Genomic DNA, 15,418 nt, shown 5'->3' on the forward strand with positions numbered 1-15,418 from the left:
AATAATCCTTCAAAGCTTTTTGGGCCTTCTTAATGATTCCCTGATCTCTAAACAAGTTGTCATTCATTTTCCATCTAAAGGAGCCGGTTGGTAATAGTGTCATATCCATCTTTACCGCATTATGGTCGGAGCAGGTCTTTGGGCAGATTTCCACCTTTCTGGTCTTAGGTGCCAGACCTCTAGATATCCATATTTGGTCGATTCTTGTCCATGTCAGTTGGGCTTCCGAGAAGAATGTTCCTTCTCTTCCCAAGGGGTTCTTTATCCTCCAAATGTCAATCAAGTCCATATTGTCAGTCAGTTCAAAAAAAGTCTTAGGTAGTCTGCCATCTTTTGTCACATTTTGATTTTGAGACTTATCCATATTGGTTGAAACCACGCCATTCATATCTCCCATCATAATGATGTTGTCATAGTCCAGATAGTCCAGGACACTCTCATGCAACTTCTTATAAAATTCTGATTTCCCCTCATTTGGTGCATAAATTCCTAATATCAAAAACTTCTCTCCTTGGTGTTGTATCTCAATTGCCAAAATTCTTCCATGTTCATCTTTAAAAAGGAATTTAGGTGACAGGCTCTCTTTTGCATAGATCACCACTCCTCTCTTCTTCACTCGGTCCGAGGATATAAATTCTTGGCCTAATCTTTTATTTATTAGCACTTTTCTGTGTAGCCTAGTCACATGTGTTTCTTGCAAACAAATAATGTCCAATTGTTCTTTTTTCAAAATATGGAATATTTTTTTCCTTTTCTCCGGAATGTTAGCACCATTTATGTTCCAGCTCAGAAGTTGCAGAGACATCCTGAATAAATCTGTTATTTTTCAAGGGGTGGTTCCTTTTTCTCTGAATCTTCAGTGTCCAAGGGTGTAGGTACAGCAGATGCTCCAGGCCCAAATGGTGTTTCAATTCCTTTCTGTAGGTCCTCTCCGTAAGCAGTCAAAAATTTATCTCTGTCTTCCAATGTTTTGATTTTAACCTTCTTCCCTCTAAAGGTAAAAGATAATCCCTGAGGAAATTCCCACCTAAAGCTGATTGCGTTGCTCCTCAACAATCTAGCCAATTCGGAGTATTCAGATCTCAGGTCCAGCAGTTGTCTCGGGATAGCTTTATAAATTTCAATTCTTCTGCCCAAAATGTCCAGTGACTTTCCGTAGTGCAAGCCCAAAATCTTATCCCTTTCCTCCTTCGATCGCAAGGTTATCAAACAGTCTCTGGGCTTGTCTTTCCTTGCAAATTTCCCAAGTCTAAAGGCTGACACAATTTTAAAGTCCTTCTCTTCTATAAGCCAAAACTTGGAAAACTCTTTGGTCAGGAACTCAGTTAGATTCCCTTCCTCAGCTTCTGGAATTGACCTTATCCTTAGGTTATTTTCCTGATTCCGAAGTTCTATCATAGATAGGTACATCTGTTGCTCTCCAACCTGTTTGCAGAGTGGCTTTACCTCTTGTTCTAATTTTTCAACTTTTTGACTAGTAGCCTCAGCCAATTTTCGATTTTCTACAGTGTCCTCAGTCAACTGCCCAATTGCTTGTACGTTCTGTGCCACTTGTCCAGTTATTTGATTTAGGCAGGCTGTATTTTGATCAATCTTGGCTGTTTCTTCATCTGCTTTCTTATCCAGAGATTCTACTCTTTTGTCCAAAGATTCCAACCTTTCATAGATTTTCTCTAGAATTGAAGCAGTTGTTCCTGAAGCCATATCTTCCAGTTGCAGCTGCTCAGTTTCTTCTTCCGCTGCCGACGGTAAGATAGGTACGGATGATCTGCGTGCCTGTAAGGCCGAGGTTAAAGTTGTTTGTCTAGTTCTTGGTCCTCTTTTTCTTGTGCCACTCATTCCAAAGTTATCTAAAAGTCAAGGTCAGTCTGGGTTGTTCCCATGAGAAAGTAGCAGCCCAGAGACAAACAGTCAAACAGGAGGAAAGGAAAGAGAAAGTAGAATAATGTCACTGCTATTGGTCCCAAATCCTCTAGAGGGGGCTTGAAATGTCTTGAGGGAAGAAGTCAGATCAAATAAGATCAATAAGGTTGATTTTAAAGTCCCAGGACCTTCAAACTAATGTTTAGCAGAGTTGGTATTAGTAACATAACATTGTTTCTGACAAGTGCTAGCTAGTATTTCAAAGTAACAAATCTGTAAAAGCTCAGAATGTTACTAGTCCAGATACACAATAGCCAAGTTTGCAAACTGACAGCTCTTCTGTTCTCTAGGCAGCCCAAATACCTGGGTTTCTCAGTCCAAATTTGTAGTTCCCACAGGAGAAAATTAACACAGTTCAAATAGAAAGTAAGTCCAATAAATATATCTTTTCTTCGTCTGAAGGTAGTTCCAGTGGATGCTCAGATCAGATGATTTAAAAAGCCTCTACAAAAGCTCCACTTCTCCAGCTCTTTGCTTTATAGTTTAAATAGCAGCGGAAGACGGACTTCCTTTTAACGTCTCTCCGCTTTCAGCCAATTTTCTTTAGATTTAGAGTCCAATTATAAAAGTCCCTCTTTACTCATGGGTTGTAGCTTCTGGTTCCGAATTTTTGAGGAAAAAAGGTCAGCGCTCAATGACAGCAGCTGCGCGGCTTCACTCTGCAGAGTAGCGATCGACTCACAGCGCCGCAACCCCCTCCGCGATCCGAGGCTCCTTACGGGGTCTCTTCAACGTTTCAGAGGTCGCTTTCGGCACCCGCCGAGTCCCACGTCCACAGGCTCTTGCTGCCTGTGGTTTTTCCGTGCGGGTCTCCGCTTTGCCGTAGCGGACGACCCAATTCCGCAGAGCTTCCCCCTCAGCACAAGAGGAGGACCGCCATTGCCGTTTCGCGCCGCCTCCGGAAGTCCAGGATTCCATCTTTTCTCATGATCAGGAGGTAGTTATATAATTAAATGTATATACCTTCCATCATGTGTTAGGAACATGTGGCCCTCCAGATGTTACTGGTCTCATCATCCCCAACCATTGACAATGATGCCTGTGATGGAGGCAGTTGGCACCCAGGAACATCTGAAGACCTCATAGATCCCACACGACCTATTAAATAGTGAACATCTTTTAACGTATTGTGGGAAGCCACTTTCAGCCTGAGGGCTGGTATCTTGATGAAAACAGCTCTAGTTGCTGCTGTAAAAGGGACAAACACAAAATTGAAAGGCATTTGGACCTTTAGGCATGGTAATTTGGCACAGTAAGTGTGATGGGACGATGAGCTGCTTGTGTGTAAAATCCAAGTCCCTCAGAGTTTGGTCAAGTTTGCAAACCTCTGTCTGTAACGGAGCCCCTTAAACATGGCTCCGTCAGTCGCTGGCAGATTCCGACAGTGGTTGCTTTCGGAATCGTTTCCAACATAAAAGCTCCTTAACGGAAACACGTCTTCTGGACTCTCTGCGTGACAGTTTCCGGTGAGGAGTGGGTGTCCCTACAGGAGGTCCTGAAACCTCCCCACTGTTTTCGCTGGAAGTGTCTCTGAGCCATCCCTCCAGCTCACTTTCCCTCAGCTCACCTCCTCTCCCCCTACTGGTTCCCTCTTCAGCTGCTGAGTCTCTCCCAACCTGTGTGAGCCCTTTCACCTCCCTTCCTTCCGATGGCAGTTCCCTGACATCCACCTCCCCTCCAGGGCCCCCTTCACCCCCTCCCGCCCCCTCCTCTACGGGCGGTGAGGAGGCAAAACCCCGGAATGAACTTCCTTCATCTTCCGATGTCTCGAACACTTCTCTCCACCTGTTGCGGTTCCTGGTCTCGAAGTACTCCTCCTCCTCAGAGTCCATCTCCCCTTCCCCTTCCGAGTCCGGGAATCCTTCCAACTCCTCCTCCTCATCGGTGGTCCCAAAGTATTCCCTCCGGAACCTCTCCACAGGCTGAGGTTTCCTTGGGAACCTTTGATGGAACGTTTCTATCAATACCTCGTCATTGATATCTTCTGCCATTACCCAAGTGTTTTCTGACTCCGGTTCTCCTTCCCACGCTACCAAATACTCCACCTGATCCCCCTTCCACCTGGCGTCGAGGATTTCTGCCACATGGCTGCTGCATTCCCTTTCTTCTATGACCGGTCCCCGAGTGGCCATCCCTTCTCGTCCCCCCTCATACGGTGACAGTAATGACCTGCGAAATACTGGGTGCAGTTTCATGTGGTTGGGTAACCGGAGCCTGAAAGCCACTGGGTTGACCTGTTGAATGACCTCAAAGGGACCCAATCTCCTGGGTCTTAATTTCTTACAACCTCCTTTGAACGGCAACCCTTGGGTTGACAGCCACACCCTATCTCCCACCCTTATGGTTTCACCTTCCCTTCGGTTCTTGTCTGCCTGCCTCTTGTATTCTTCCTTCGCCCTTTCTAAGTTGAGTTGGAGCTGACGATGGATTGCTTCCATTTCTTCTACAAAATGCTCGGCTGCCGGGACGCTCCATCTCTCCCCTTCTCCCCCTGGGAAAGCCCTGGGATGACACCCATAATTAGCCAAGAAGGGGCTCATCCCTGTGGACACATTCTCGGCATTGTTGTAGGCAAATTCCGCCAGCGCCAACTTTTCTACCCAGTCATTCTCTCTGTCATTGACATAACACCTCAGGTATTGCTGGAGGACACCGTTTGCTCTTTCCGCCTGCCCGTTGGTTTCAGGGTGCCGGGCAGTCGAAAAGTTGACCTCCACCTGCAGTAAGCTCATGAGCTTCCTCCAGAACCTGGAAGTAAATTGTTTTCCTCGGTCTGAGACCACCCTCAATGGCAGCCCGTGCAACCTAAAAATGTGTTCTACAAATAACTTCGCTGTCTCTTCCGCCGTGACTGCATGCGAGCAGGCTACAAAGTGGCACATCTTTGTTAGTAGGTCTACCACCACCATGATGGCTGTTTTCCCCTTGGACTTCGGCAGATCAGTCATAAAATCTATCGACACTGCCTCCCAAGGTCGTTCTGGGGTTGGTAAGGGTTCTAATAGCCCCGCCGGCGCCTGCCTCTCCCCTTTGGCTCGCTGGCATTGCTCGCACCCTCTTACATACTCCCGTACATCTTCCCTCACCTTAGGCCACCAAAATTCCCTGGTGACCAACCACATGGTTTTGTGTTGTCCAAAATGCCCCGCCGTGGGGCTGTCGTGCAACTGCTTGAGTACCCTCCCCCTTAAGTCTCCTTCAGGGATATACAGTGCCCCTTTGTAATACAAAGCTCCATTTCTTTCCTCGAAACCCCCTGGTTCCTCTCCCTCACCCCTAAGACCTCTGAGCTTATTCTGGGCGTATTCATCATTCTCTGTTTCCTCTACCAGTTCTCTTTGCCCCACCAATGCCGCCCCACACACCCAGCGGTCCTCTGGGATGACATGTCTCTCTTCGGGTGCCCCCTCCCCTTCCAAATATTCAGGTTTGCGTGAGAGAGCGTCCGCCCTAACATTTTCTGGACCTGGCACATAACAAATTTCAAAGTGGAATTTGGAGAACTCCTGGGCCCATCTCACTTGCCGTTGGTTGAGCACTCGTGCCGTTCTCCAATACTCTAAGTTCTTGTGGTCCGTGCACACTTGCACCTTATGTTGTGCCCCAATTAATAAATGCCTCCATCTCCTGAACGCTTCATGAATGGCTAGTAGTTCTCGGTCATACACCATGTAGTTCCTCTCAGATTTGTTCAGCTTTCGCGAAAAAAAGGCACACGGTCTCCACTCCGACTCCTCCTTGCCAGGCTGCAGAAGCACCGCCCCCACAGCCCGGTCTGATGCGTCCGTTTCCACTCGCATCGGTTTTTGTAAATCCACATGCAGGAGCTGTTCTTCCGAAGCGAACGCCCTTTTCAGCTCCTCAAAAGCTCGCTCCGCCTCCGCCGTCCAAACGAATTTCCTCTTACTGCTGAGACAGTCCGTAATGGGCGCCGTCAAGTGGGCAAAATTTCTGATGAACTTCCGATAGACGTTTCCAAATCCAAGGAATCTTTGCACATCCTTCCTTGTTTTCGGTGTTTTCCATTCCAGTACCGCTTGGACCTTGCCAGGATCCATGGCCAATCCCTTGTCCGACAAGCGGTACCCCAGGAATTCCACCTCCTTGGCATGAAACTGACACTTCTCTAGCTTCACCCACAGCTGATTGGCTTCCAGTCTGCCCAACACTTCCCTGAGGTCTTTTACATGCTGCTCCTCATTCTCTGAATATACTAACACGTCATCTAAGAAAGCCACACAATTCTTGTAAAGCAAAGGCCCCAGGACGTGGTTCATAAACAATTGAAAGCACGCGGAGCCTGCTTGTAAGCCGAAGGGCATAACTAAATATTCAAATGCCCCCAAAGGGGTGAACATGGTGGTTTTCCATTCATCCCCCTTCCTTATTCGTATCAGGTTGTACGCCCCCCTCAGGTCCAGTTTAGTAAAAATCTTTCCCTTCCTGACCCTTGTCAAAATGTCATCATTTCTGGGCATCGGGAAAGTCACTGGATCTGACACTGCATTTAAGGCCCTGAAGTCCACTACGAGTCTAGGTTGGTCCGTGTTTTTTTTATCCACAAAAAACACTGGGCTGCCCCCCACCGCCCTGGACTCTCTGATGAACCCTCTCTTCAGGTTCTTGTCAATGAACTCCCTTAGCTCCTGCATCTCTCTGTCTGACATGGCGTACAGCTTGCCTACAGGGAGCTGTGCCCCAGGGAGTAAATTGATTTGACAGTCAAAGGGTCTATGTGGGGGTAGTTTGTCTGCCTCCCTCTCGCTGAAGACGTTGCTCAGGTCGGCGTATTGTTGGGGAACCTTCCCCTTCTCCGTTACTTCCGTCCCTGCTAGAGTGGCTCTGGCCCCTCCTTGAGCCTCCCGCTCTTTGCAGTGTTCTAGACAATGTGCTGACCCAAAGGAGACCACTCTCTGATGCCAGCCCACTAGCGGATCATGTAACGCTAGCCAGCTCATCCCCAAAATAATGGGAGCTCCTCCCAAGGTAGCCACATTAAACGCTATTAGCTCAGTGTGTCTTGCTACCCTCATTATCATTGGGACGGTCTGCTGGCTGACTTCTCCTCCCAGCAGCTCCCTTCCATCGATCGTGGTCACCTGCAAAGGGTTACTTAAAGGGATAGTCTGTATCTGGTGCTCAGCAGCAAACTCCTTACTCATGAAATTGCAGGAGCTGCCTGAGTCCAATAGCGCCTTTATCTTTAGTGGGTGTCCGTTAGGCAGCTCTAGTAACACCTCTATCACTAGGGCGGGTTTAGGAGGTTCCGGCGTGGGCACTTTCACTGCTCTTTGGCCTGGCTGCTGTGCCCTGACGGTGGCAGCCAGCCGTTGGCTTTTACTTGCTCCGGTACCTTTTCCTCCCTCTCCCCAACAGCTCCCGCCATTCCTTGCCATTCCTTTCTTTGGGGGCAGACTCTGGCAAAATGACCTGGCTGTTGGCAGAGATAACATTTCTTGGCGCCCTTTCCCTCCTTCTTCCGCTCTTCACTGGGCTTTGAAACTGCGCGCGCGCGCGCGCGCGCTGTTCCAATTTCCATCGGCTCTCCCGGCGGGAACGGTGGCTCTGGAATCTCTGGAATGCGAAGCTCCCTCCAACGTTCCCCCTTCCCTTCCCGCCTCTCCAAGGCTCTCGCCTCTTGGCGCGCTCCTATGGTCAGCGCTGATTTGGTCAGCTGGTCCATAGACTCCGCCCTGGGCGCCCGGGAAAGTTCGTCTTTCACAGCCGAAGAAAGCCCTTCTTCAAAGAGCATTTGAATGGGTTCCGCCGATAGATCCCACCCCAATTTATGGATCAACATGGTAAACTCAGTCCAGTACTCACGAACAGATCGGCTCCCCTGTTTGCACGCCATTAACTGTCTGCGTACCACTCCCTGCTCAATATCGCTGGAAAACATCAGATCCATGGCACGAAAAAACTTCCTCGTGTCCTTCAGGATGTCATTATTCGTTGCCATCAGGGGCCTCACCCAGTCTTTCGCCCCCTTTTCGAGATGCCCAATCACAAAAGCCACCCGCGATTCCTCGTCGGGAAAGTCATCAAACTGCAGATTAAGGGCATATTGCATCTCTGTCCTAAAGGCATGATAGTCCTTGGGCTCCCCCCCAAACTTCTGTACCAATCCTGGCAACTTTCTGGCGAGTGGGGTGGTTTTCCCCTTCTCTGCATCTTGAGCCCTCCTCTCCTCGAGCCTCGCCATCTGCAGCGCTAGCTGGACCTCCAACGCCCGGTACCTTTCTTCCAGGCTTGGACCCGCTCCAGCTCCTGCTTCTCCGGTTCCGGCTGGGTTGCTCATGATGCCTTCTCCTGCACAAGCTGCTCACGGAGACTGTCGGAATGCTGTGATGGGACGATGAGCTGCTTGTGTGTTAAATCCAAGTCCCTCAGAGTTTGGTCAAGTTTGCAAACCTCTGTCTGTAACGGAGCCCCTTAAACATGGCTCCGTCAGTCGCTGGCAGATTCCGACAGTGGTTGCTTTCGGAATCGTTTCCAACATAAAAGCTCCTTAACGGAAACACATCTTCTGGACTCTCTGCGTGACAGTTTCCAGCGAGGAGTGGGTGTCCCTACAGGAGGTCCTGAAACCTCCCCACTGTTTTCGCTGGAAGTGTCTCTGAGCCATCCCTCCAGCTCACTTTCCCTCAGCTCACCTCCTCTCCCCCTACTGGTTCCCTCTTCAGCTGCTGAGTCTCTCCCAACCTGTGTGAGCCCTTTCACCTCCCTTCCTTCCGATGGCAGTTCCCTGACAGTAAGTGATCCTGACATAAGCAGATAGCCTATAAATAAACACCAATAAATGTTGCAAAGCAAGATATTTCTTCTTAGCACACACCAGTAACTGAGATTTCAGCTGCAATAATAGCAGAACCAAAAACACTCCATCTGATCTGATCAGCTGATGTAAAGATAAACCCATTTCATTCAAAAAGAAGATTGCCCCAAATCTGATTTACCCCGTAAAATAAATATAAAGTGAACATATGGATCAAACCCATAACTGTTGTTTGCAAATGCTTCCTGAAGTCCTAGAAAGTAGATGTCCAGGAGCTTAGAAGAAATAGAATGCAAAATGAGAATGTGCTATATTACCTAACAAATTTTTTAAAATTCCTTGGAATCCATATGGAACATCTTTTTGGTTTAAAACTGATCCAGCAAAAGAAAAAGAAAGACGTTTCAAAAATGTCTTTATAGGAAAGAATTGTCTGATACTTATAGACACCAAAGAGTAATATTGGAAATGCCTCATTGAGACCCAATTTTGACTTGAAGTTGTTGTGCATATCAACTTTGTACCAAGGAAATCCTTGACCTTTGTAGATCTGCATCTACTTTAATATTTATGTTCCTGTAATAGAAAGATTAAGTGTTTCTTTATAAAAGTCAATCCTTTATTAGGCATAGGAAACCACACATTATCAAACAAACGCCATATACAAATTGTGCAAAATACGAATTCAGCAAAACAAAGTTTGTCCCAGTCAGATTTTTAAATAATACAATATAACACTACCACATCACAGATCAATTAAGAACCACTAAATCTCTTTATAATGGCCCAGTCTTTCTACATGGACAGCACTCAAAAATTCAGCCACTATTAAAGTAATTTGATCATTCCTGTCCGAGAGCAGATCCTTAACCGTTGGTGGCATAGAATTGAGCCTGTTAAGTTGTAAGGCCTCTAATAATTGTCTTCTGGCATAAATGCCAAATCAGAAGAAAAGAAAATATGCTCCAAAGTATCAGGATCCTGTTTGCTACATTTGCCGAGATGCTCTGCTTCTGGGAGAGCTAAATATCTTCCAAGACAGATGAAGTGCAGGACAACAAAAGTAAATATTGTGAGCTTTGATGCTTGACAAGAGACATACTCTGGGTCTTGAAGGTTAAACACCCACCATCCAACCAATGTGTTCATATTCTTATCCTCCATGTTATAATAGCTTGTTGTTTCACAGAGAAAACTGAGAGGATGGGGAAGCCAATGCCTGCAAGACGTGCAACATCCAGAAGATATGCAATGTCCAGAAAGCGTAAAGCAGGAGCAAAAGAAGGTGTCGGTCTGTATACAGCACAGTCATATGGGATGAGGTTTCTCATGAAGTAGAGGAATGCATGGGAAAGGGAAGTTGATGGAGAGACAGGCAGGGAGTGGACCCAGTCATGTTGTGCCAGGGAGGAGTGCAGAGAAAAGCACACACAGCTCTTTTGGTGCCAGAGATTCACTAATCCCCATAGAAACCACAGTATTCAGCACACTTTTTGCTGCTGACTGCGGTGTTCCTTTACTGTGTGCAGCAAGGAATGTCTCCACCATTAGGCAGAATGAGGCAGTTGCCTCAAGTAGCAGGTGCTGGGGTGGGTAGAGATGGGTAGACCACACAAGTTGCACTGAACCTTTTCAGTTAGTCTGCTGCCCCATCAGCAGCATCGAAATATCAGCCAAGGGTAGTCTAGCTTCTGTATGTGGAATTATTTGCATGGAGGGGGCATCTTGTCATTTGTCTGGGGTGCAGAAAGTAACGTCAAAGGCTCCTGTCTTCTGATCCAGAAATTTGTAAAAAAAGTTTCCTCAATCAGCAAGGCATCTCACCTTGCTTCCTCCACCTGCTTATTCTCCCAAGTGCTCACCCCCTGAGCAAGTGACTGTGCCTGGCTGATGGCGGCCACAGCATATGGAACCCTTTTTCCTGGGTTGGGAATGGTATGTTGGCTACCGATGGTTAAAGCAGAATTGTCTTTCTTCAAGCATCTGGTTTTCAGGACTTGGTTACCTTCTTCCATTCTCCAACTGGTGAAAGATTTGTCATACTTGAGATTTGCATCCTTAGTGCCATGACACTGCTGATTTTCCTTCTATGTAAGTACATAATTAGCATACTTTGCAACTAATGTCACGGGCTTGCCTTCAATGCCAATAGCATTTCAAAAAAGAGATGGCAGGATCCACCTTCCATTTACCCTCTTCAACTCTCTTTGAATTCAGGGAGTGAGTTACAGCTGTCACCCAGTGAGAGCAATGACACTGTTTTGTTCTCCCCGAATAAGTGAGTTCCAGAACTTGGAACAAACGCCTAGGCTTACACAAGTCCCTGGGACACCCTGGACAATTCCCTTTCCCAGTTGCCATTCTCTCCTCCTTTCCCAACTAATCCTCATTTGCTGGGGGAGAGCCCCCATTCCTGATCCTCACCACCCTGCCCTCTTCTAGGGCTCCAGTCCCTTGAAGGAAAGTGCTTGGGGAAAACAGGCTGCAGAGGATAAGGTCATGGCCAAAGTGGGTGGGTCCAGAGCTTACCTAAATATCTAGATACATGCAGGGCTTTTTTCAGCCGAAATTCATCAGGACTCAGTTCCAGGCCCTCTCAGGTGGGCTCTGTTGCCAATCTAAAAGAACAAGGGAGGCATTCATGCTGAGTTCCAGTGCCTCTTTTTCTAGAAAAATAGCACTGGATAGATGAACAAATGGCCTATATTCATAGCTAATTCATTTTTAAAGGGCACTCAAAGTAAGCAAAGCTCAGGGGGAGGAAACCAAATGATCCAAGAATTTGCATACAGCAGGGCATTTGGCAGCCTGGCAAATGCAAGTCCACAGGACAAAGAGGACAGGGGTATCTGGACAACCAAAAATCTAAAGCTCTCAAAGGAAGGCCAAACCATCTGATGACAGAGCCAACAGGCTAAATGGAAAAAGTCAGCAATTTAAATTCAATATTAAAAGCAGTTTGAAACCAAGTATCCCCTCCCCCAGGTCATCAGACCAGGGTGCTAGAAAACAATTTCTTCATTTCTTTTCTACCTACCCCTTCTTAGATCAGAAGGAAGTGAAAAACAGAGAGGAGTTTCAAATGGCAATGACCATGATTCGAAACTTTGTTGTTGGGATTGATTCAAACTATAAGGACAAGGATGGTAAGCATTTTATATACAAATCCTCACTTTTGCTAGAACATGCTTAATTTAAACAGACTTCAATTCCTGTAGTTCAATTTGGGATTTATATTGTGTGAGCAATACGCATATTCAATGAAACTCATCACCCAATAGAGTTTATCACTTTTTCATTGCTCAGCATGAAGAAAAGCAGATGGTTGTGATTCTCACATTTCCCCACTAGAAATGCTGTCCTCCCCCATCACACTGTTAATTCACAATTTTTGTGCTAGTGCTAGATTTTAGCACTAGCGCAAAGGAACTTTGCCCCTACTTCTCCCTGCATGCCATCACCAAAACTGCACTCCAGGGTGGGGAGAAACTTCAGAACAGAATGGAGGGAAAGGGGCTGGAGATTGCAGTGCACAAGGAGAAATTCCTGAGCTTACAGAACGCCCTCTTTAGAACTATGTGGAATGCAACCCAATATTCATCAGGAAAAGAGTTTGGGTGCCTGTATTTTCTTGGATTTCAGAAAGCATAATAGAAAACTGTAAAGTAATCTTTGCATATTTGGCTTACCTGTGTGACTCAGTGGGGAATTGTTTTGTGACCCTGTGATTCCCAGCAGAAAAGGAGGACAAAGGAGGGGAACATTAGAGATACTTCATGAGCCACTTTCAATATGAGAATAGGATAGTGGATTGCATGGGTCTTTGGTCTGATCCAGCTGCAGAATTCTTCAGAGGCTTTTCATTGGTGATCTCAGCCACAGAGAATCAAGTCTGTCCTCATATTCATAAGAACCCCATCCTGGAGCTCTGCTTCTTGTTTCAGACTAAAGTGTTTTAAAATGTTTGGAAACGGTTTCTTAATATTTGCAGATTGTTATTTCAGATACTCCTGCCTTAAACTGTTTCAAATCTTTTAGACTTCCAAATACTTGCTGCAGCTCAAAACATATCAGAGGAAATGGTGTATTATGCCAACATAAATGATCAACTGCAAAAGGAAATTGGTAAGATACCCTACAATGCTGAAGAATTGTAGTACAGTGGGAACCTGCCCTGATTCTGCCCCTCCTGAAAGCCCCTCCTCTAGCTGAATACTCTTAGAGCCAGAGCAGAGAGCTGCCGTCCTTTGCACCCAGCCACCCTAGGGAAACATCAGATATATTCAGTTCAACTCTCCTGACCTTTTGAATTGATTTAGTTCTATAGGGAGGAAAGAAAAGATTTTGCCATTCTTTGCTGTAAGAGAGACAATCAAAACAGGTCAGCTAAAAGACCTGTCCTTTATTATATTCCCCCATGAGAGAATGATTCTTGAATAGCACTCCCAAGGCAACTTCCGCCAACTTGGTCAGAGAGATTGCTGGGCAGTGGGGTGGTTGGTGCAACAGCAAAATCTCTTTCATGTTTCACAAACCCATTATCAGAAAGAAGCCCTCAAGCCCACTCACATAGTGTATTGGCTCATTGGCATGTGGGATAAAAGACTTGTGGACCATCACAACTCTCACTGTAGCCACAGGCCTGTTCTAGTGCCACAGCAAGTACACAGACCACAAAGCTAGGTCACAATAGGGTCTTCCATTTATCTGCACAGGTATCTAAGGTGGGCTCTCCTTTATTAAATATACCAAGAGAAAAGAGCACACCAAGAACTCAGACCAATGTAAGTTTCAATAGTGGGAGTGGTCCCTACTCACAAATCAATAGTCCTGTAAGACAGAGTTGTTCCGCCTGGCCTTTGGCTTGGAGCCAATTTGATTCCCTCCCTCTCTTTCTTTTTTCTTTTCCTTCTCCTTCTGCGATGAGGCTACAGTTTAATATTTTAATGTTTCAATATTTTAATGTTGTATTTTTTAATTTTGTTTTTAAGTTGTAATCATTTAACTTGTTTTTATTATTGCTTGTAAGCCGCTCTGAGCCCGGCCTTGGCTGGGGAGGGTGGGGTATAAATAAAAATTATTATTATTATTAATAGTAACAAAAACTAATCCATTCAAAAGTATGTATTCTGACAAGAATTACAAACTCAAATAGAAATTACAAACTCCAACAGAGATTACAAACTCAAACTCATAAGAATATGTATAACACAATTATTCGTTACAAATATTTTCTCCTTTTAACCCTGAGCTCTGCTGGATGGCACAATGGAGGAAACAAAGCAAGCCTTCTTTGTAGCCTTCACTGCCACTTGGCAGGCTCAATGATAATCCCTCACAAGCAATCAAATGCATTCAACTGGATTTTTTCTCTAATTGAGTTCAAGCCATCTCCCAGCTTTTTTCTTCGCCCTAACCTCTGCAGTATACCAGGGGGCCAAACAGGCTGCATGAAGCGGGAGAGGGCGCTCAGGGCCAATCGTGTGGCACTCCCTCCCACCCGATGTTAAGGAAATAAACAACTATCTGACTTTCAGAAAACATCTGAATGTAACTTTGTTCAAGGAATTCTTTTATGATTTATGTACAATTGTGTACAATTGTGTTTTAATTTGTTGGAAGTCTCCCAGAGTGGATGGGGAAAACCCATTCAGAAGGTCAGCATATAAATAAAGTACCGTTGTTGTTGTTGTTGTTGTTGTTGTTCGGTTGTTCCTGAGCTCGGTGAAAGTTTGGCAGGAGCAGCAGTTAGATCAGCTGGAATATCCCCCAGAGCCATTGGAAGCCCATTGGATCCATCCTACCATCTCGGACAGGGAGACAGCTAGGCAGCAAAGCGGGTGGAAAAAAAACAGCAGAATCCCTCATCTGTCCCAGTTGCCCAATGTCAGGAATACACACTCTAGATCCCCCCCCCCCCGCAACTGGACACTTAGCTTATAGAGAGAAAGAGAATTTTGATAAACCACAGCTACTCCCCCTTCCCAACCTTCAAGTCTGCCCTGATGCTGCCCTGAGTATCCAGGTGGAAACAAGTGGGTGAGGCCCCTGGGGTTCAGATAAGGCTTGTGAAGGAACATGCATCTTTTGTCTATTCCCTCAAATAAAAGGTTCTTCACTGTGCTCCCTGTTCCAGCTATGCCCCTCCCACCGGTATTTCCTGCAGCATCATGAAGGGGTTGAAGAGTTAATGTTGTTCTTGTTTTAATATTTCTGAGCTTCCTAGGTGAATATATGTTATGTGGCTGCAGAAATGAACTTAATAAAAATATTTGAAATCTGCAAAGATGTACAAGGTTGTTCCTCTTAAATTCCCTGTCTTGTTTTCTTTTTCTCTTCTTCCTCCATATCTGCTTGACTCAAAGACATCCTTACTAGAAACTTGAATGATGGTTGGGTTTTATATTCAAAGGCCTTCTATTTCTTTTCTCTTGAGCTACGCACATGGGTGGATTCCCAAAGAAAGTGTGAGAGGGAAGGCGCCAAGCTCATTTCTATGCAAACAAAGGAAGAACAGGTGAGCATCAAAGCCGAGTATAGAAAAGACAGGGGATCTCTTTGAGTCAAAGGGTTCTTATCATTACTATCCATTTAAGAAGGTCCTATCCACCTCTATGCAGCCAAGACAGCAACTCCATCAGTCAAGCCAAGCGGTGGGTGGGGCAGGGAACAGCTGCTACCATCTAGGACTCAATGAGGTTTCTTAGAGCTGCTGAACTC

The 15,418-nt window shown here is 45.9% G+C and overlaps 1 protein-coding gene across 5 annotated transcripts in view; it reads left to right on the forward strand.

Annotated features, from left to right (window-relative positions):
- The window catches only part of LOC308485334 (CD209 antigen-like protein D), a 58,202-nt gene that overhangs the window by 40,794 nt on the left and 1,990 nt on the right, over nt 1–15,418 (forward strand). For 4 of the 5 annotated variants that reach the window (XM_081021080.1, XM_081021079.1, XM_081021081.1 and 1 more), the window contains exons 6-8: nt 11,746–11,844; nt 12,737–12,823; nt 15,064–15,215. In XM_081021080.1, coding sequence (XP_080877206.1) covers nt 11,746–11,844; nt 12,737–12,823; nt 15,064–15,215 — 338 coding nt within the window. Of the gene's footprint in view, nt 1–2,831; nt 2,861–9,872; nt 9,990–10,678; nt 10,790–11,745; nt 11,845–12,736; nt 12,824–15,063; nt 15,216–15,418 lie in introns of all 5 variants that reach the window. The other variant, XM_081021084.1, reaches the window with a different exon arrangement.

This window comes from Podarcis pityusensis (genome assembly GCF_964106645.2).
Source record: "Podarcis pityusensis genome assembly, chromosome: 9".
Classification (NCBI taxonomy): domain Eukaryota; kingdom Metazoa; phylum Chordata; class Lepidosauria; order Squamata; family Lacertidae; genus Podarcis; species Podarcis pityusensis.